At 38.9% G+C, this 23034-nt stretch overlaps 2 protein-coding genes across 3 annotated transcripts in view; one reads left to right on the top strand and one right to left on the bottom strand.

The window, feature by feature from the left end:
- The window catches only part of kank1a (KN motif and ankyrin repeat domains 1a), a 50096-nt gene extending 32458 nt beyond the window's left edge, over window positions 1-17638 (bottom strand). The window contains exon 1 of the mRNA XM_007547339.2: window positions 17559-17638. The gene's annotated coding sequence lies outside the window, so the exon portion shown is untranslated. The remainder of the gene's footprint in view (window positions 1-17558) is intronic.
- A 67-nt stretch (window positions 17639-17705) lies between these two features.
- Window positions 17706-22522, top strand: fbp1a (fructose-1,6-bisphosphatase 1a). 2 transcript variants are annotated; one of them, XM_016669125.1, is made up of 5 exons: window positions 17706-17795; window positions 18962-19063; window positions 20514-20699; window positions 21712-21874; window positions 22266-22522. In XM_016669125.1, exons 3-5 carry the CDS (start codon window positions 20530-20532, stop codon window positions 22374-22376), a joined length of 444 nt encoding a protein of 147 aa, XP_016524611.1. In that variant the 5' UTR covers window positions 17706-17795; window positions 18962-19063; window positions 20514-20529; the 3' UTR covers window positions 22377-22522. The 2 variants fall into 2 exon arrangements, with proteins under 2 accessions (XP_016524611.1, XP_007547400.1); XM_007547338.2 differs by having other exon boundaries at window positions 17710-17795; window positions 18958-19063.
- Window positions 22523-23034: the final 512 nt, after the last annotated feature.

Raw genomic sequence — 23034 nt, 5'->3', positions numbered from 1 at the left:
GTGCGGCTAGCTGAAGGCTGGATATTTTGTTTCAACTGGTCCGCTTCCACTGCCTGGTATTTGTTTACATTGGTGGCAAGTTTTACCCAACGCTGTGAAGAAGCAGCACAAGCTAACAGCTAGCAGCTAGCAGCAGATTGCAACTGTAACTGTTTACCAAGACGTTAAAGCAGCTAACATTTACAGTCGTTTCCATGCCAGGTAGGAGAGCAGTCCACCGTGTAAAGAATGTTCTTTATCTGGTTCTGTGTTTTATCTGACAGCTGCTCCCCAGAGGATTCACATCACTAGAAGGAATTTGGTTGAAGATTTATGAGCAGGAACAAAACAGCAACAACATCAGAGAATTACTTATAAATCACTTCATTTTTACCTTCCTGCAACAAAAGCACAGCTCAACAGCTTTCTTTAAAGAGGCAGTGTTTTGTGTTTTCCAGGCACCAAGTGATATTTTATAGCACAACCAAGTAACTGTGTTACTTTCAGTCATTTTTAAAATGCTGTATACATCAAATATGACTCAAAGGAAATTTGACTTATTAATTTAACGTCTTGAAATTGGATTTCTTGGATGTTTTCAGGGTTCTACCTCATTATGACTTAAATCCTCGACTTTGAACAAAGGACAGAAAACTTTACTCACTTTAAAGAGAAAATCTACTGAATGAGACTCTCCTGAACTGAGATTTAAGATGTTTTCCTCTCTGACAGACATAGCCTCTCTTCTGCTAAAGAACACTGCCCCCTAGAGGAGACAGACTGCTAGGTTCAATGGAAAGGTTCTCAGGAAGAATCAAGCAGTTTTTAATGCATTACTCCTCCGTTCCCCCCTCTTTCTTCTTCCATCTCCCTAAAGAGACACTTTCTCCCAGCTTCCCCCCTGCAGCCTCGTCTTTTCAGCCCCACACTTGACCAAGGACAGGCTGGAGCCGCTTATTTGTTTAGCCCTTGAGTGGAGTCACTAAGGCGTACAGGAGCTACGGGCTGGTGAACACCAACCTCTCACTCTCACCAGGAAACAATGCAAACCGAGCTCAAAAGCATCCCAGCAGTTTGTTTGTTATCCTGAAAATAAATTATTCTGCAGCTAAAACTCAGTTCTGTTGGTTCTTTTGAGGTAAAATTCGCAGCAGAACTGTGGATTGAGCAGAATATCCAACAATACAGAAGGTGAGTATAAAATGAGCTCCTAAACCACATTATGTGTTTATTAGTAATCCTCCTTAATTTACAGCTGCATTAAAGCTAAACAGTATATATCGGATTAATTGCAATTAATCAATTATTTAGATAATCAACTAATTTCATAAATCGATTAATGGTTAAGTTATAGACTCAAAAATCTTCAGTGCATCCATCCTTCACACCCAAAAATCTACAACAGAGTTTATCAAAGAAAGCTTTAGATGCTCATTGGCTCAGGCTGCAACAAACGATTCTTTTAGGAATCGATTGTTCTGACAATCAAATTTTTAAAATTGCACAGTCTACAGATTTCTCACTTAACTACTTTAGCTTTTTATACAATATTATAAATACATTTAAAGATGGAATGATTCATATACCGTCTTTTTTAAATAAGAAAATAAACATTTTATTTCATATCATTCCTTGAGGGAACCTGAAGAGAAGCTAAAACTAAACCACTTGAGTTTTGGCTGAAACATTTACAGGCAAAGGGTTTTTTTTGTTTGTTGTATATCTTAAAAATGCACATATTTTTTAACAGTTTTGGCCTAATTACTGCTTTGAATAAATTGTTTTTTCCACCAAATGGCCTTTTTTTGACTATACTCCAGTTAGCGAATAATCAATTACTAAATTAATGATTATTTCAATAACTGACTGGAAAATTAACTTGTGGCTAGAAAACCTTTGCACAAACCTTTTGCTCCACTTCTCACATGCAACACTGTTCAGTTTTCTTTCCTCGATTAATCTCGATTAATTGTTTGTTTGGCTAATGAGTCTGTGCTTCATTGATTATCCCGTTTCTGCAGTGTGAAGCTTCCTGGTGTCTTGTCAGGCATTGTGGGAGAAATCCCCCCTCCTTAAGTGCTTCCATGTTTGCTTTTGTGCCAAGCGAGCCCATTCTGCTGACCTTTAACAGGCGGACCAATGAGCTCCGTCTTCCTGTGACAGCGGCAGGACAAAAAACGACAAGCTAATTAAACTGGGGGAAAAACAAGTGAAAGCACCTAAAGAGGAAGCTAAAACTTCGTTCTGAGGATGTTATCGGCGGCCTACGCAGACTTCCTGCTGGCCGGACAGATAAGTATGTCAGGAATGTTTTGGGAGCCTCTGAACCTCGTCTGAATTGATTAGACTTTTGTTGTTGGTGCTGTTCAGCCCACCCCCCAAACTCTGGTGCTGCTGGTTCATTTCTGCTGGTAATGAGTCGCGGCGTGTTGGATTACCGCCAGGGAGAGGCGAACGTGCGGTGGGAATGGCGGCGGCGAGGTTTCATGAATGCGAAACGACTCGCAGTCCCCTACGGGAACCATAATGACCAAAATGCACGGAAGACATTGTTCTGTAGCAAGTCGTCACGCAAGCCTGTAACCCAACAGTCCAATCATGATGTTTGTACCTGCAGGTAAACAAACAAAGTCTTCATGAACTCCAAGACCCCAGAAAACTTTATTCCCCATCACTTCTTTATATTTAAACAAAAAATACAAATTATACGCCATGTTTACACCTGCTGTAATAAGCAATCAATTAAGCTCAATAATTTCTATTTGTATGATTTTTTTTCCTCTACCAAAACCTGGATGATAAAAGTCTTTAGTTTGGTGCTTTTGTCTCATCTAAACCTTTTTTTGGAAGGACAGAGTCTTTATAATTCATTTTATTGGTTGTTTTGTTTATTTTATATATTTAAAATGTCTGAGTTTTAGTGTTAAATGTTCATTACAATTTAAAGTTTATCCATCTTTGAGAAGGTCTTCTTTCATTATCATGCCTCTACCATTATATTACTTGAAAATGGTTTTAAAAACAACAATATTATCTTTTATCACGATAACTTCTGGGACAGTTTATCATCCAGCTAAATTTGTTATTGCATCCATCAGAGGAACCTGCTGCAGCTTCGTAAATTAACATTCAAGGTGAATTAAGGGAAGTTGTTGTGAAGGCCTGGATGGAAACAAAAGCATAAATCAATTAAATATTTTTATTTAATCTGAGGACAGGGGCCGCTGTCCGCATCTTGGTCCATATCCAGCAAACACAGGAACACCTGCGACACTCAGAGGCGATTATGAAACGTTTTCCATTGCAGATGTTATCTGTATTACTACAGCGCTTGGCTTTGCTTCGATAAAAATCTCAACTCGTCATTGATTGCTCTCCCACCAGGAAGGAGAGGAAAACTGCAACTAGAAAGCAGCCGCCTCAACCTCAGGTCATCGTTTCACCGTGTCCAGCTGATGTCCAGGTAAACACACAAGCGCCAAGCAGAGTGGAAACAAAAGGGAGAAAGAAAAAGCAAAAGAAATAATAATACAAGTAATGAAACCAGAAATCAACTCTGAACTCTGAAAGTCAAACTGTTTTTTACAATCTGAAAAATGAGGAGCTGAATATAAATAAATAAAATTATCTTTGATATAATGGGATTGAAAATTAAACTTTTGCCAAACTCAGTTGTCATTTTTCTATAATTATCCAGAATTAAGAAAAAAGCCCTGAATTGTAAAAGACTGAAATGAAAATTTAAACCCAGTTTGATCATTTTAAAACCTTTATTTGTGAAAACACAAAGCTGGGTTTTGGAAAAATGATCAGATTGGAATATATTGAGCCTAAAAACTGTTTGGTCAAACAGTAAAACCTTTATGAAAACTTCAACGTTTAAATCTTCTAAAACCTCTTCTCGTTCTCATAATCCCGACATGGAGGACAGGTTTGTTTTCTGAGCTGTTTGCGCCTCTGTAATGATCCAGAAATCAACTTTTCCTCAAACGTTTTTTTATTAACTAAGAAACAGTCAGCTTCTCTCTATCCGCATTAAAAGATGATTTCAATGCAATTCAAAATAAATTTGTGTCCATCTGCCGAGCAGCTGACCCCTGGCCGACCCCGGCTCTGCCTCAGCTGGCCTCATTGTTTATCGAGCAGAGGTCGCGACCCTCCCGCCTATAACTGGTGACATCATCGATTCGGCCCGATTCGCAGCTCCAGAGACGCCGATCGAACGTCAGGCCCGGTAATCAGTCTCTCTGGTTCCTCAGCGAGGAAACCAGAATACAACGGATCAGGACGTTCGTTTAGCTTTTAGGGAAAAAAAATGGATTCATCTTCCAGTTGATGTCTTCCAAAAAAGACGGGAAAAAAAAGAGCAAAAGAAAGGAAGAGCAGAAAGAGCAACCAACTCAGCAAAATAAAGAAAAACAAAAAAGCAAAAGAAAGATTGAGAGCAAAGTGAAAGAAAGACAGTGAGCAAAATAAAAGAGCAAAAGAGGAATGGGAAGAATGGGAGCAAGGAAAGAAAGGAAGTGAGGAAAAGATAGAAAGCTACAAAGAGCAAAAGAAAGGTAGAGCAAAAGAAAGCAAAACAACAAAAGGAAAGAGCAAACAACAGAAAGCTAAAAAGAAGGGAAGAAAGAGTGAGAAAGGAGGAGGCTGTTATCACCCCGGGTTTCTGCAGAACTGCGTCATTTCTTCCTGGTTTCTCTGAGATAACGAGGCAGCAAACTTACAGAGATTAGCAGTTTGTTTAGCTGTTGGAAAAACAGAAAACTGATTTTAAACGAGTTCACATGAAAGGCCAAATGGGGTGAATGAAGCTCTCCAATCCTCCATTCACTCCCCATTAATTCAGTTTTCCCTCTCCAGATCCTTTCATTGAACCAAACCACTTGGATTTTATCCAGGAGAGAAACAAGAAAAGAGGAACTCAGGAACGATCTTCAGGAAAGAAAGAAGACAAGCGAGGAAGGGAAGGAGGGAGGACTAATCCCATTAGCTAAATGATTTGTTCCAGTCAGAGAGGGGAGATGAAAAGTGTGCAGGGGAGGAAAGAGGCACAAACCTCCTGAAATAACCCCTTTTGGTCCCGCCGTTCGCTCAAACAGCTCCTCTAGATTTCCACCGAATCTGGAAGTCTAATTGATTTTAACAAACTGGATTCAAAATCCTCAAGTGAAAAAGGAAAATCAACAATTCTGCTTCTTTTTTTGTCACCTATAACTTTACTGGCTTTTAGAGCAGAAACGATTCATCAAATTAATTGTGATTAATCAAATTAGACTTAAAGTGTTGACAAAAGAAAAGTCTAATGCAGATTTCTTTTAGGGCTGGACGATTATTCAGATTAATTGTGATTAAACAATCACTGAAATAATCCACAACTAATTTAGTAATCGATTAATCGCTAGCTGCAGTGTAAGGACTCAAAGGCCATTTCCTGAAAGGACAAAGAGCAGAAATTAAATCAAAACTGAGCAAAAAATGTTTACATTTTGTATTTATGAAAAAAAAAACATTCATTGTCTGTAAATAAGGCCGACCCAGAATTTCTCAAGTGGCAAATTTAGCTTTAGCCTTAAATTCTGTAAAATAGAAAAGTCTCGTATTTAGCACCTTTTGCTAATCACCATTAACTGGTCCATCCAAAAATAACCAACAGCTCAGCTCTACACTGTACCAATACGTGAAGCAGAAAGGGAGGAGATTTTCAAATAATCAAGCAAAGGAATGGCATGTTATTGAATTTAGCCAAAAAAATATTTCTTGTTATGCAATAAAGAATTTAAATTTCTAAATATTTTTAATATTGAATAAAGTAAGCTCAAGCACTTAAATGCGCCGGTTGTTTTATCTGATTAATGGTAATAATCTATCATTTTATTAATCATTAGATTTCAGTCTAATGCAGATTTCTCTTTAAATCCAGGAAATAAAATTTGCTGAAGAGAATTTTAAATTCCCAGCCGCCGCTGAGCGGAGGAAGCTGTAATAACCCTGAGACTAACTGACGATTTCCAAAGTGTCGTCCTTTTCATTACGTTGGCCTCGGCTCGCGGGGTCACAGGCTATGGAAACAGTAGCATGCCTTCAAAGCCTTAATGCAGCACATTGTACTGCGCTGCCAGCGGGGGTGTCGTCCCGCTCCACAATGGCTGCAGCATTCCAGTGGAGACACTGCGGCATTATGGCTGCCAGAGCCTCCACTTCCACCAAAACAACAGATTAGCTCCCACTGCATTCTGGGAACTTTTCTGCATCATCTTTTTTTTTTTTATAAAATGACTCGGCGGGGAAGAAAAGAAAAACTATTTTTACAGTTTTGTCAGAATGATTCATCGGAGAGTTTAGTCAGATAAATTCGGCAGCAGCAACGATCTCGGCTCGTTTTGCTTCACTGCAACGGAGGATTGAAGGAGTCAAACCTGCGACGGAGCCAAAGCCGTTTCAGGGAACTGTGGGTAAACTTACGCAGTTAACTTCTTTCAACCGTTTCATAAGTCGATGCAGTAAATATTTCATTTTATGGCTTTAATAAGAAATTCACAGCATCTTGACGCCTCTGGAAGTAAAACAATTACCCTGCTATAGTTATGAAGTATTTGCCTCCCTTGTGGATTTTTTATTTCTGCTTTTTGACACACTAAAATGTTTCACAATTTTTTTATAAAATCGGATAAAAATCATCTGGAAAAATGCAAATATCACACAAAACAAGTTTTGTTACCAATTATTATCTACAGTTTCCATTAATCTAAAACCAAAATGTAATTTTGAGTAGGAAAAAGCAATAATAAGATAAACTGGAAGCTAGAAGAAGCCTTTAGCATCATGTCTAAGCACATCTCTGCTTTCTGAAGTGTTTTTTAAAGCGAACATCACTAAGCGTCACTAAAACAGAGCCGCCTCCTGCACAGCAGCCGCTGTCCATGAACAAATATTGACTTGAGTGGCGACCCGAGCTGGGCCATTATTTCAGCCTCACCAGACGGACGGGAGCAACCGGCCGAAGCTTTGCTGGCAGATGTCACTGAATATGCAAAAAACCGTTTTAGATAAACGGCTTCGGTCAGACGTCTGCAGAGAAACCAGCTGGTACCAGATTTACATGTTTTACACTTTATCATCATCATAAAACATTTTTCTGGACAACTGTCCCAGAAATTATTGTGATTAATAACAATATAGTTGTTTTAAGACCATTTTCGAGTTCAGTCTGGTGTTTTGTCCCCTTTTTTTTTTTAGAATAATTTCGTTTACAGACTTTATAATTCATTTTCTTTTTTTTTTGTTTACTAATTTAGGACATTTAAAAACATCTTCCAGTGTTAAATGTTCATTAGAATTGAAAGTTTATTGAACTTTGAGAGTGTTTTTGTGTTATTATACTATTATTACTATATATCCTGAAAATGATCCCAAAACAACAATATTATAGTTTATCACAAAAACTTCTGGGGCATTTTATCATCTAGGAATATTTGCTTTTGTGACGGTCATAGTTGTAACCACCAGGAAAATGTTGATAATTATCAGTAAAAATAAAAAGATGTAAAATAAAACTAACTGACCACCTACAGGTTAAGTCCCTCAGAGCAGGACCGACCTGCGGACAGCGTTACCATGGCGACCCGTCTTTCACATTGTGGAAGCTGAAACCGGAGAGGATGTCGGGGCCATTACGCGTCCGCCACAGCTCAAAGCCATAAACGGAGAAACCACAGATATGGAAGAAAATAAAAAGGTCTTCCACCAACAAAAAGCTTCAACCCAGACTGAGATCCCTCCATATTTATCCCACCACCACATTCACCAGGAGTACGTTTTATTTCCCCATCATAACCAGTCTGACGCTGCAGTTCGGTGCAGCAGAGCTTTCACCAGAGTCGATCTCTGTGGTAAACAAATCTCTGCTAACACCAGAGGAAATAAACGCCTGCTGCTGTTCACGCAGCGCTTCCCCAAGGCCGGTCCGAGCCTCTTAGGGGCCCCAAGCTGATTTTTATCTGGGGCCCCCCAATAGCTTAGCTACAGGAGCTGTAGCTAAGCTATTATTAATAATCACAAAATAAACATCAAGCCTAAAAACATAAAACTGTAACAGACCAAATGTTCTGTTCTGTCTTTTCTTACTGAATCCTGATACATTAGCGGTGTTGTTTGTTGCTATGGCAACGTAGCACAGCCGACACAAAGAGTAAGAAATAAAGAATCAGTGATGTAGAAGTTTTTTCAGCAATACTTGTCCCAGTGGCGAACTGCACTGAATTAATCCAACCTACATCTCCAGGTTTCATTTTGTTAACAGAACTGCAGCAGCGCAGCAACGGAAACGATCGTCCGTTTGCCCTCCAGCGTTGGGCGCATTCACCACATTTCCGGACATAAACAATGACATGAAAGCGGTTTTACAGTTTCCTCTTTGCCTTGGTGTTTTCTGGAGGTACCGTGTGTGGCGACGTCAAAACGCCCCGCGTAGCTACAAAATGGCCGCCAGAGGATTTGACTTCAAATCGATTTTGGGACATTTTAAATTGATTCTGAATAATGATAAATGTAAATAAACTTTTTGGTAAACCTCTAACAACTGAACCAGCTCTGGCCTTCAGATGCTTAATTATAAAGAAAGTCACTAAATTTCACTGGGAGTCCGACGTTGTGGCATAAAGATCTGCAGTCGACTCCTGTTGATTCTGTCGTGACCCGTTTGACCCGTTTGATGTCTTTAACAGATGGCAGCAATCCTTTCCAGAGTTTGTTGTTCCAGAAATCCAGTTAATTACTTCCACTAGGATGTTAAATGTGTGCAGAATGACTTCCTCACTCTGCAGCTCCCACATTAAAGTAAACCAGCACCAGAAAGGGCAAAGCGTAGCTGGTCTAGGTTTGCTGATTTGTTTTTCCACATGCAGACAAACAGGAATACGGGAGAACTGACGGACAAAACCATGGCTTGGTATGTATTCAGGTTTTAAAGTCCTAAAACATTAAAATTGGGAAGTTTTAGGGACCAGTAATATCTAAAGTCAACAAATACTTGAGACTCCACCTAAAAACTATTACTACACCCATTTTTTCTTGAAAATGTCAGATGAATTTCAAAATTGTTTTGAGTTTTTTGACAGAAATTAACTTTTTTTCCACCTTTTCCTTTTTCTGTCTATAATGGACCTAATAAGTTGTTGTAAGTTTCTAATTTAATATAAATGCCACAATTGCATTGCATTTTCGACAGTGGATTATTGACGAAGTTTTTTGAACATTTGTAATGAAAACGCAGCTTTAACACCAGCTGTTTCTACCTTTAACAGCTGGTGTTAAAGGTAGAAACAAATTCTACCTTTAACTGCCTTAATATGCAGAGCATGAATACATAACAGATCAGATATATCCTACCACATATTGCATTCAAACACTCCTTTACAACTGCATTATTTCAAGCACTTCTACTGCAACTTGATACCTTGTTCAACTCCAACTAGAATCCTGTCAGGTTATTATGATAAAAAATTATTTATATGCACTCCGTTAAAAACAGAGTACTGATATAACTGGTCTCATTGACGGGCCGTCTAAAGGACATATTTGATAAAAATAGCCTAAAACAATCCAGACTCACCTCCCTCAGGTGTGAAGAGTCTGCGTCCAACTCTGATGAGGCAGTGAGGGACGAGGGATTACCGTGGGGACGCCGGAGCGCTTCCTGACACGAACCTCACAGAAACACGCAGTAACCTGACAATACCAGCGTGCAACAGAGGGAGGCTGTAACATGAGGAGGCGGGTAACTATGGGCCACTGAGCCTTTCTGCGCCGTAAACAGATGACACAACTCCTATATGATTGCATTAATGAGCTTTTCATGGATAAAAAGGGAAAAAATTAATTAAAAGTTGTAATTTAAAAAGGTAACTAAACACCAAATACATTTTTTTCCACAGATAAACTCAACTGGTCTTTAAGGTTGGTAACTTTGCGTTTCTGTTGTTTAACTCTGCAATATCTGGCCAACAACCGTCTCAGTGCTGCCCTCTTTAGGTTAAACAGTTGCTACTGCAGATGAATTTTCTAATTGGTTACAAAGTTACAGCTTGGTGAACGTCAAAGCCCTGCGTTTGGGGAGCTGATTGGTGCTTCTCACCAATAACAGAAAAAAGTTGGTGGACTGCGGTTGGTTTGGGGAGGTCTGAACAGATAATCAAACTCTGATGCGGATCAATAAAGTGAACTCTGAAGTCCTGACTCGGTTGAAATGAACTCTGGCGCGGTTTCGATGCATATGAGAACCATAAACAGACAAGAGACTACTCCAAAAGCAGGAAAAGGACTACAACGCAAGGCATTCTGGGTAAATAAAACCAAACATAAATCTAGCACTAGCAGCAAAAACAGCCTGTGGGGTTTTTTTTTAACCAAAGAGAAAAGAAAAATCCTACAACCGCTAAAATCTGACTCTACTCCATTTTTGTTTTGAGAAGAAGAAAGTTGTGCTCAGAGTCTTCAGAGATTTTGTGTCATTTCCTTCACTTGTTCTTGAAGCAGCGCCCCCACAGGTGAGGAGGGGAACAGGTTACTTAAAGATTTTGGCTCATTTAACAGTTCAGTGTGAAAGCGAACCACACCAGTTGAAAATGTAACAAATGTTTAAACTTTGGTGCCCAAGCGAACCCAATCTACCAGACTATCAAGTGTGAAAACTCCCAAAGCTGTTTGTTTAGAAAGTGACACAGACTTTGTGTTTACGGAGCTCTACAGGACACCAAGTTACAACTTTATGCCCCATAAATCACCAACAATCATCACACTCAGTAATCCTACCAAGGTGTGCTGCAATTTACACCTCACAAAGCAAACAGTGTGGAAAACAACTGGCACACCTTGAGAAGATTTTATGAGTTACATGTGGTTGAAGGTTTAAAACTTTGGAAGAAGATTCTAGAAATTTACCTGAATAATCAAAAGCTGGGGGTCTGCAGCTGGTTAGCAGCCCTAAAACAGGCTGCAGAGTTTGGCCTGAAAGATGCCAAGCCGTTCTCTGCAATGCCTAAACTTGACAAGCAAAGTCTGTGCATGCCTGCATACCTGGAGGATTATCACTATCATATCAGCACCGAGTTCACTGGCCTCGTTCTGTCTGACCTGCAGGAAACAAGCTGGATTTCTGTTTAGAAACAGTTACATTTCAGACAGCATGCCTGAAACTCACAGCCATATTTGTGAGGGAATCATGACAAATGAGATGTTTCCATAAACTAACACACCGTGCATACCAGCTGCTGTTTAGAAAAGAGACGAGGGGAATGTTTAGCTGGTCCTTATCGGTTTGTTTCGTCCATAACTTTGTGGTATTTTCTGGTTAACACATGTGCAGCACATGCCTGAACCTCCAGAGGCATTTATTAAAGGTTTCTGTGGCCTTTAATCAACGGTAGATGAACAGGAACAAGGCCAAAGAGCCATGTGGCGCCCCAAAACCAAATGGCTCTGATGCCCAGTCAGTCCCTCCAGTTTTCACAATTCTGTATGGAAATTCACACAGAAACAAATTCCTGCATTTTTTGTGAACAACTGTGCGTTTACTGAAATTTGTTCAAAACTACAGTCAGAAACTGTATTTACCTTCATACATAAGCGCAAATACTGTAGCACCAAAAGATAAGTCATTTGGGTTTTTGTTTTGAATATTTGTGTTTTCTTTTGGTACCTCCCTTAAGTAATTATGCTTGTAATTTGTAACAGTCAAACCTTAGACTTGGGAAAGTCCACGGTCTCAGTTGGAAATCTGTGTAAAGTAGATAATTGAGCACCTTTCAGCTCCCTGTTTGACCACAGTTTTTTCTTCCACTCCTCCCATTCTCTTGGAAATGTCAAAACAATCCGTCCCAGCAAGCCTCATCCAGCATCAAGTCGTCTTTCCAGCGGGTAATTACCTTCACTCTAACCAGGGGCGTGCACAGACATTTTTGGGGCAGGTGCTCAAGTAAAAAACTAAGGGTGCCATTTTTTTTGACTGCACCTCCAACACAATTTTATAATGACTACCAATTTGCACACACGCAAAAAAGAAGAAGAGAAAAGAAACTTTGTCCTTGTTGTCTTTCATTGGAAGAGATTGTCCAAACAAAATGCACAATGTCATTCACTTGAAGCCTGGATTTATCGTATCGTTTATTATTTATCGTGATAAATTTATTGTGACAGGCCTAAATAACAAAATATTGTGATAAAACTTTAAGTCCATATTGTCCACCCCTACTTTCCAACATCTGCTGATTGCAAAAGACGACACCAATATGCATTAGCGAACAAAAACATTAAAAATCTCAAAACAAGTATGACCTTTTCTGCATTTTATGAAATTCTTAGGATTAACAAAAATAAATAAAAATATTATAAATTGATGAAAAGTAGAACAGTAAATCACAACTAGCCTTTAATTGCAAAAAGAGAACTCATGCTACACATTGTTAAAAAGTTTTAGATCTCAGAAGGGCACTTTTTTTCCTCCGTAGGACAAAGGGCAGATACTCTAGCAACACTTTGTCTATTTCTGCATTTCCTTGACTCCAATGTAAGTGAAAGCATAACATTTGCTACAGTCACTTTCATAGTTGGTCTAATAATAAATAAATTAAAAATTGCCAAGATCAATGATCCTCCAAAGAAGTTGGGAATTCAAATTTCAGTGAACCGTGATAATCGTCCTTATTATAGAGGGAAAAGAAGAATGCACAAACACTAAGAGGAAGAATTACTGAAAGAAAAGAGATTAACATACCAGGAAACAAAACATCTTTGTGAAAAACACACTTCAAGGTTTAAGCGGGGTTAATCCGAGCCACTAAGAGCGATTCCCTCGACTCATTCATGTTCACCGCAACAGTTTTCCTCCTCACGCAAACTGCAGCACTCAGGAATGAATCAGACAACAATAAATACCTTATGAGTTAAATTTGTTAAAAGTTATACATTTATATGCTTCATGAATTACATTAAATCATCAACTTCCCCTATCAAACTCAGTGGGCGGGGTTAGGGCCGACCCTGACATCTGATTGGCTGCTTCAAACAGCAAATCAAGACAATTTCTTCCAAGTTTTCTAGGTATCTGAGGTTGATATTTTCACTGGAAGTGTGGAAATAACTTCCATAAATTGTTGTAATTTAATTGCTACAAACTCCAGGTGAGAAACTCTAGCCTCTACTTCCCCATTTCTCTTTAATAACATGGAGGAAGCTGCCACAGACGACAGGCTCAATGTTAACGCCACCCACTAGCTAACTAGCTAACGCTGACCAACTCTCTCTGGCGAAATTATTAGCAATATTTCAGACCAAACTACAGATATAAAGGTTGGAATTGCTCACCTGAAAATTTTTTTTTTTAATTATTTCCACACTTCCAGTGAAAATATCAACTTCCCTGCCATAGCTAGCTTAGAAGAGGTTGTCCTAACTTGTTGTTTTGAAGCAACCAATCAGACATTAGGGTCTCTATAAAAGCAGCCAATCAGATGTAAAGGTCTCTTTGACAGCAGCCAATCAGACATCAGGGTCAAAATTAATTTTACATTTAAAGAAAATTATTTCCACTTTCAATAAATTAAAGAAACATTTAGATAATTTTTCAACAAGTTATTATAATTTGCCACTCGTCACGTGTTTTTTGTGGTCTTAGTGAATTATTCTAAACTTAAAATGCAAATCAGTTGCAAACAATCACCAATCAAGTAAAACAAAACAAAGAAAAGCAATTTTGTAAAGAGAACCAACAGCATTTTACAACCCAAACAAAGGACTAAACATGGCTTATGTGCCCAGTTGCTGATTGGTTGCAATCATGTCTGATCGCAGCTTCAGCTTAAGCAGTCTGCATGAAGTTTGTAATAAAGGACAAATCCACTTAAGAGATTCTTCTAATTCATACGTTGTGCTGGTGTGATTCTGTTAAGCTTCTAAGTCCAGAAAAAAAAACTGACTCAAGAGATTTTGTAAACAGTTCAGCCAGAGCTTTGATCGCCCAGTAATGACTTCCTTTCAAATTAGCAATCAGTGTGGTGCCGCGCTGGCAGCTGTCCCAGGTTACTGGAAATCTCTTAGGAGGATTCCCACAAGCTTGACTTCTCTTTTTTTTTTTTTTTTTTGTTGAATCCAGCAAGTTCTCCATTTTAAATCTTCTTTGTGCATACTCTGATATCTGAGGTTCTTCACAGTTCAAGCCAAGAGGCTACTTAATGCCGTTTCCTACTTGACGCTGCTCCAAACAGCAACATTTCACATTTGTGGGCTAACTTCTACCACGATCATGTAATAACAAGGCAGTCCTCGTGGTTTCATCCCACACTTTCAAACCAAAGCAGCTGCAACAACTCCCTTCACCTCCAGTCAAACCAGCAAGTGTGCTTCCAGTGGGGAGGAACACAAGGTTGCAAGAAACACATGCTTAAGCTGCAAGAAATGGCAAAAATAGAATTTTCAGCACAAAAATATGCAACAAGAGCAAAAATATAGCAGAGGTATGTGCAGATGTTCAACCAAACCTGGGATTGCAAAGCAAACCCAGAGACTAAAATTAAAGCAATTCAACAGAGAGGATTCTTTAAAAACTCTAAAACAAGCAAGAAAAGCAAAGCAACTGTGAGGAGGGAAGTCATTTAGTCTAAACCAGAAACCGGAGGAATGGGAGACTAATCACAGGGAGGCGATGGGAGGAGGGGGAGACTCGGCTTTGAAGTCGTGGACAGGAGGGTCGTCTCACCGAAGTGAGAAAAGAGAGGCGGCCATATGTGGGCTGGAGAGGTCGCCTCAAAACGCCGCCAATCCTGATGCAAACACCGACGCCAGGCTCAACCGAAGCGCAACATTTGACGCTAAACTAGTTCCACTACAGCAGTGCTTCTCAATTCCAGTCCTCAGGCCCCCTGCTCTGCATGTTTTAGATGTGCCTCTACTCCAGAACAGCTGATTCAAATGATTGCATGACCTTCAAGTACTGCAGAGGCCTTTTAATCACCAAAATATTGAATCCAGGTGTGTGGCAGAAGGGAAACATCTAAAACATGCGGGGCAGGGGGGCGTGAGGACCGGAATTGAGGAACACTGCACTACAGACACAATGAATGCTAAAAATAAAAAATGTGAAGCATCTCTCACAAACTTCAAAATCCAACTATGATTTGATAAACTAAAGCAGGGTGTGAAGCTCAGTTTCATCAACATCATGAATGTTACCAAAAGGCCGGTTGTTTCCAAAAGTAGTGATAAAAACCACTAAACTGATAAATCATTCATAAATAGTCGTCTCTGCATTCGGTAAGTTCTTGTTAAAATTAAATAACATCTAACATCTTTTAACACTGATGAGTCCCTCCAGGATTTCGATTGTTTTGGGGATTTTATTGCATTCAAAATCAATGATTTTGTGTCACTAACTTAGAGATATTTGCAATTTTGAGAGTTTATTATGAGACAGAAACCTGTGAAAAGATTGAGCCATTACAGGAAAAACAATTTATCCGTCATCATTGGTGGCCATGCTAACTCGCCTTAGCATTCACAGCAGGCTAGGCTAGCTGCAGCATAGCAGAAAGCAAGGAGGTGATTGACAGTGCTAAGACCCGCCTCCTGGCTCCGATTGGTCGTTTCTGGAAGACGACAGAGAAGCTCGATTTTCTGTCTCGCATCATCCTGTCACAACATCACAAAAAACATGTTTATAAGAGTTACACACTGCAGCTTAAAGTATAACAATTAATACTCATAAAATTAAGATTTTGTTTCCCAAATTTGACTGTAGATCAGTTTAACAAAAGAACAGAAGTGGATGATGGAAACAAACAAAATGTCAGCTCAGTAACCAAAGCCACTTTTAAGTTGAAAGAATGCTTTTAGCCTCAGAGATAAAAGCTCTGCTGGAAATCTGTGCTTCTTATTCTCTGGTGTAGAGAATCGAGTTCAGGTAGATGCCAAAAGCGGCACATTGAAAGCCGCAGAATTCCTTTAGTCCGCTTTCACAATGCTCATATTCTCCCCCGCTCCCATATCAATTCAGAGGATCATCCCTGAAGGAGAAAAGTGGGAAAGCTCCTGAGCTGGAGAGGAGATGAGGAGCCCTTTGGTTGACCCCAGTGGTCCAGCAGAACAATGGAGACCACCATCAAGGTCTGCGTCACAACCGCTGTCAGAGAGACGGAGCAGTTCGCTGGAGAGATACGAGCAGCAGCAGCTTCCTTTACAGCCATGTGCAACATTTTAAAGTCGATGACAGTCGCCTTCAGCGCCCCATAAAGGAGCTTTTGTACGAGGGTCAATCACTGCACTGTATTAAAGAATGTGAGGAGGAGGCAGAGAAAATGAGAGCGCTGAAAGAAAAGACACTTTGGCATTCTTTGGGATTCAGGTGAGAACTGATTGTGGTTTTCAAGACATTAGGATTAAAATTACAACATTAAATTCAGCGGCGGTAGAGAACCCACAAATTACATGAAATAAGTAAGAGTGCCACTACTTTAACATATTTTTACTCAAGTAAAAGTAAAAAGTAGCCATCAAAGAAATTACTCAAGAGTAAAAAAGTATTTGGTAAAAAAAATCTACTCAAGTACTGATCAGTTATTTAATATTAAAAAATTACATCATCACCACACAGACTAAAATATAGTTCAGAGGAAATTTTGGTATTTTAAAACACCAAAATGAAAGTAATTCATACAAGTAACAAAAAATAAATAAATAAAAGTAATTTTTTCCAATTCAGCTTCTTTCAATAAAAAACTAACAAAACTGCAGGTGTGTGTGTCTGATGAATTTGTTTAAAACATGTTTTTTTTTTAGTCTCTGGGTAGAAAATCCAGACGTTTTACTCAAACAAGAGCAGAAATACTTCCTAATAAAATTACTGAAGTAAAAGTAAAAAGTACAGCATAGTAGAAAAAGTCTTAAGAATATTTTTTTCAAAAAAGTAACTCAAGTAAATGTAAAAGTAGATGTAACTAGTTACTACCAACCTGATTACATTAGAGAAGCTCTGTGTGTTTATGAGCAGAGAATCAATATGCCACAGATTAAAATGACCAGCAATGCATCAAAACTGCAAGAAATTTATGCCAACTTTTATTTGTTGTGATCTTTATAACATAATTAAAATGAGGAGGAAAAAACAGGTCATAATCGGTTTTAGTTGGTTAGACGGAAAATCGGTACCAGAAAAGAACCCGATCGGTGCATCGCTAGAGAGAAAATCCAAAAACTTGTCTCTCCAAGGAGTAAAGACAAGTTTCCTGCCTTTGCAGCTCAAAGTCCGGCCCATTGAGCCGTACCTGGAAAACATTTGCATGGCACCCGCAGGATAGTTTGTTCAATCAGCAACAAACACCATATGACTTTAAACATAATCCTGCTTAACCCGCAGCAGCGCTTCATGAGATTGTCTGCTCTGCTCGCTGCACGACCGCTTAGACCAGAAACTGAACTTTAAAGTAATTAAACCAAATTACCAAATTAAACCGCAGACTAAAACACGATAACACTGCCTTAAAGTTTAAAAATTAACATGCATTCCCCAAAATAAATCGCCTTCAACTCACCAGACGCCAAGTGTCTCCCAGGCTGCTCTTCTTCTTCTTCGGATTGAATTCAACTCCTTGCTAACTCCTCCAGCCGTTTTTAAACTCCAGCTCCTCAACGGGTGGAACAATAAATTCCCACAAACCCGAACTAAAGTTAAAGTTTGTCCCGGTGGGTCTGGATCCCGTCTGCAGCAGAACCAGCAGCTTCTTTGTACTGTCCGCTCCGGTTGGTGGGTCGGTCGGCTCAGAAGCGAGGTGAGCCACGCTCATGCGCAGTAGCTGCTCGGCTGAGTACGATGGGCGTAATGAAGGTCAGTCAGTCAGTAACGCAGGTGTAGCTTACCTGTCGACAGCATGGCCTACTTTTACGGCATGAAGTAATGAAGAGCTTAACTGGACTATTTACTATCCCCCCGGTTTAACTGCTAAATAACTCCGCGAGAACCAAGTGATGCGTTTCTTTCTATAACTTGTCATGTTTAAGCTAACATAACTCCTGTGCAAGATATTGTTGTTTAACAGCCAGTGTAATACATTTTGTGAAACAAAAACACAACTAAATTAAACAAACTAAAGAAAATTACTTTTCAGTACTTTCGATTACCTGGCAACAAGGCCACCGTATGATACGTTTCTCCTCCGCAATATAATATAGTTCCCAGAACGTTAAACTTATTTCCAAATTCGAACGGATCATTTTTGGCGGATTGATATCAGTGTTTATATATTTTTATGACCGGGACTAAATTCCCTCCTGAAACTAATTTTATAGTTTTTTTCCCCCTATCAACCCATAAAAATAAGTAAAAACATCCCATTCAAGTAAATGTTGCCTAGGTTCACATACATAAAACATTACATGCTGATTATATTAGAGATAAATTCTGAATCCAGTCTACTAAAGCCTCAAATTAAGCAGATGGTTTAAACTGAAGTAAACTGGATGTTGGGCGCCATCTTGTGTAGGTTTTATTTCACCTCCGTTTGACGAAGGTAAAATTTGAAAACACAATGACTTGAACAACTTGTTATAATTAGCATTCATCCTTTCCCCAACATTTTAAGATTTTATTTTGTATTAACCTCAAAAACCACATCGTGTTATGAATTTAAGTTTTTTTTTTTGTTTTTTTTTTTTTGGCACTGGTAGGGAGAGAAATAACATTTACAAAAAAGTCTGGGTTGATTGGGATGCATGGGTTTTCTTTCCCTAAAACTGTCACAAAAACACTGCATTTTGAATGTTCTAATGTTGGATTTTAAAATCTGTTTGATTACGTGTCAAACTTACGGCCCGGGGGCCAAATCCGGCCCGCCATGTCTTTCTACTTGGCCCTATAGTCTGGTAAAGGCCTACTGAGTAAAGTTATCTTTGTTTATTGTTTTACGCTTTTAATTTGGTAACTTTCTTGTTAAGGTAGCATGGTAATGGAATACAGTTCTGTCTGCGAAGGTTAACTGCAATAAACAGAAAAAAGGACAAGAAGCAACTCAATATCAGCTTCAGCCAATAAGAGAACAAGGTGAGTAACTGGGATTGAAGTTTATTTGAGTAACTTGAAATGCTGATTGCTTGTATTAATGGAAAAAATGTATATAATAGATACATAATAACAACAGATGGTGAAAACAATCATAATTATAATTATTAATTGTTCTTGTCAAGCTTTTGTGTTGATGAAAATGATGATTTATTATGGCTTTAATAAATCATAATTCAACCATCACTTGGCCTTCTCAAAATTGACTGGATGCTGCAATCTGTGTAATACCAATTTACATCAGTGTGAAAATATGATCAATATTTTTTAGCTTTAAGAAATTTTCATTGAATGTAGAGACAATTATTTAATAATATTTTAACAGTTTGTCAATGGGTAGTTTTGTCACATTCTGTCACATGAAAATGAGTTTGACATCCCTGATTTAAATGATATTACTGATACTTTTACTGCTATTCTTTGGTGAAATCCCATGCAATTATTCAATGAAAAAAGCTGAAAAACTGCTGATATGTGCAGTTTAAATATCTGTATTTATTGACTCTTTATCATTTTTAGCCAAATTTATCAGGAGCCATTGTGGAAAGTCTGAAGAACCTTGCAGTTGGCATTTATCGTATTGGTTATCATTTATTGTATAAACTCTAGCAAAAAAAAAAAAAGAATTTTGATTTATTAAATAAATTGGGATTGTTTTACTATTTCCTTCAACCCTACCCATTCAAAATAATTTTTCCCCAACTCAGTTTCTTCCAGTATAAAACTTAGAAAACTTTAACAAAAAAACTGCAGGTGTGCGTCTGCTTCTGGTGAAAAAATCCAGAAATTTTACTCTAGTAAGAGTAGAGATACTTCATAATAAAATTACTCAGATAAAAGTAAAAAGTACAGCGTAATAAAATATTTTTAACAGAGTTACACAAATAAATGTAACTAGTTACTGCCCAACTTTGGCCACAGATGAAGACGGATTTTTCTGTACCATTAAGTTGTTTCTCCCAGTAGCACATTTAGGAGGGTACACTAGGATGATTGACAGCGATAAAACCCTCCTCCTGGCTTTGATTGGTTGCTTTAGATGGCAATAGTAGCACAGGGTGGAGGTGGGGAAGCTCGACCTTTTCACAGATTATCTGTCTCGAATTATACTGACAATTTTAACAGAAAAAAGGAAAAGAAAAAAAATCCGTTTTTGTATGAATTTCATTCTGCAGCTTTAGGTCTCTTGCAAAAGACTCTTGCAGCCAAACTTGTGCAGCCTCTTTTGTTCCAGTCACACTCCTCTGCTGATAGTTTATCAGTTTGTGACTTACAGAAAGTTTTGCACAATGCGGATCAGTGTTCCCACCGGGCCACACCTCTCACGCAGCCCCGGATTGGCCCCGCATCTCTCACTCCCTCCGCCGGGTTCCGCCTCGCAGCGCATTTAAGTCCTGCAGCGTTTCCTCCAACTTCTGCTCCCGGACCACAGGAGGACCGCTGCCACCATGTCTGACCGGGGAACCTTCGACACCAACGTGGTCACCATGACCCGCTTCGTGATGGAGGAGGGCAGGAAGGCGAAGGGCACCGGGGAGCTGACCACGCTGCTCAACTCCCTGGGCACGGCAGTGAAGGCCATCTCCAGCGCGGTGCGCAAAGCTGGGATCGCCCATCTGTGAGTTCACCGAGTCAAAGACGCAGTTTTATCTGTAAAAACTACCGCACATTTTGCGCTTTGTGCAGCTGTTTTGTCTGCTTTTGTTTGCTGCATTCACGTCCACGTTGACGCACTGGCTGAGCAGGAGATTCAGGTTGTTTATGCACCAATCAGGAAGCGCATACCTCCAACCATTCACGGCTCATTTTCACTCCAATCTGCCTTTTTCAAGACCCTAAATCGATGCATTTGCATCTATTTTCCTTAGTAATGATCTAGAAATGAAACTTCGGCCTCAACAATTTAATTTTATTCTAATAGAAACAACGAACCTCCTGCTCTGTTTCAAGTTCAGTTTTATTGTTGAAAATGGGACGTCTGGAGGTGGGCGGAGTACACAAAAAATGCCAGTTACTACCAAAGTCTGTATTAATGAACATTTACATGTAAGAATAATGCAAGTTTATTTATAAAGCACTTTAAAACAACAATGTTGGCCAAAGTGTTGTACACTAAAACAAATAAAACAAACATAAAAACAAACCCATCAAGTAAAACATTAAAATCAACATCTCAAACTAAGTCTAAAGTCAAAGAAAAGATTTAAAAAGAGGAAGTGAACTTTTTAAAGTTAAATTATGTTTAATCAATCTAAAATTAGACAGTTTAAATTTCATTATTTTCATAATTTGTATCACTTGTTTCAAACAACAAAAGATCATCCCTAAATATTTGAATTCTTCTGTTTTTAGTTTGTTTTTTTGACACAAGACGACATCATCTGCGTACATCTGGCAGGTTAGCTTTGCTGGAAAATATTCCAGTAAATCATTAATGAATAAGCCAAAACGCAAAGGTCCCAACAGCAAACCTTGTGGCACACCATGATTATTTTTTATGTTTTAATCTAACACACTGAAATCTATGACTGTATTCAGTTTTGTTTGTCAGTCATAACTGCAGCAAAGCATGTGAAGTAACCATTTCCTCCTGCTCTGCTCACTGTTTCTGTTCTCTTTGTCTTTATCAGTTATGGGATTGCAGGTAACACCAACGTGACGGGTGACCAGGTGAAGAAGCTGGACATCCTGTCCAATGACCTGGTCATCAACATGCTCAAGTCGTCTTTCACGTCCTGCGTTCTGGTGTCCGAAGAGAATGAAGAGGCCATCATCGTGGATCCTGAACAACGGGTAAGAATTGATGTAAAATAAAACATAATAACACAAACTAACTGTTGTTTAATACAGAAAAGCAGCAAACATTAATACTTCTCCTGCAATATTTTTAGTTAAATCGTTGATTTGCATGATGGTGTGGTTGGTAACACTACTTTAGAAAATGTGCAAACACAAAACAAAAGCAATAAAATGCTTCTTAGCTTTGGTTTTGAAATCTCAGTAAACATTATTATGAACATTGATGTTCAATGACAGTTGGCTTATATCATGACGTAATATTTCCCAGAAGCCCTTGGAGGCTTATATTTATTCTTTAAATTTGAAGAAACTGTTTGAGATGTGGTCTGTAAAAAATCATCCTGCAGAAAATGATTAATTTGATGTCTTTTCTTGTTCTTTTCAGGGAAAATATGTGGTTTGTTTTGATCCTCTGGACGGCTCCTCAAACATCGACTGCCTCGTCTCCATTGGAACTATATTCGGCATTTACAGAAAGGTTACAGCAAAACGTTAAACTCTTGCATTCATGCACTTTTTTTCAGAAAAAGATCAACTGAAGACAAACTTTCATTTGATTAGTCTAAATTATGAGCTAAGCTTAAAATAAATTACTATATAAGCAAGAATTGAAATTAACATACTTGTTTTGTAACCTTAAAGGTGACATGTTATGTTTCCTTGAGCGGTCTATACAAAACATATTCATTACATTTGTGACACAATCATTCTTGGATAATGAGATTTTAGTCTGCTCAGTTCTGAATAACTTGTTAAAGGGCCTCTTGTGACTTTAAATACAAATAATCTCAACATTTTACAGTCGCACATGAAAATGGCTGCAAACAGATGAGAAATTATACAACTGTACATCTTTGAACAGCAGATGTGGAGCCTCCTGGAAAACCAACAGCATGCAGCAAGTAGTTTCTGGACAGAAAGTCAACAACAAAATATTATACAGCACATGTAGCAGTAAAACCAGCTGACCAAATGTGAGAGATGACTGGATGACTGGAAGTCTGCTGGGGTTGCTAGGTAACGGGCGGAACTGTGCTGGGGTTGCTAGGTAACGGGCGAAACTGTGCTGGGGTTGCTAGGTAATGGGCGGAACTGTGCTGGGGTTGCTAGGTAATGGGCGGAACTGTGCTGGGGTTGCTAGGTAATGGGCGGAA

Source organism: Poecilia formosa, unplaced genomic scaffold, assembly GCF_000485575.1.
Source record: "Poecilia formosa unplaced genomic scaffold, Poecilia_formosa-5.1.2 Scaffold20, whole genome shotgun sequence".
NCBI lineage: Eukaryota > Metazoa > Chordata > Actinopteri > Cyprinodontiformes > Poeciliidae > Poecilia > Poecilia formosa.
The sequence above is the reverse complement of the archived record's forward strand: the minus strand, read 5'-3'. Positions and strand labels throughout refer to the sequence as shown.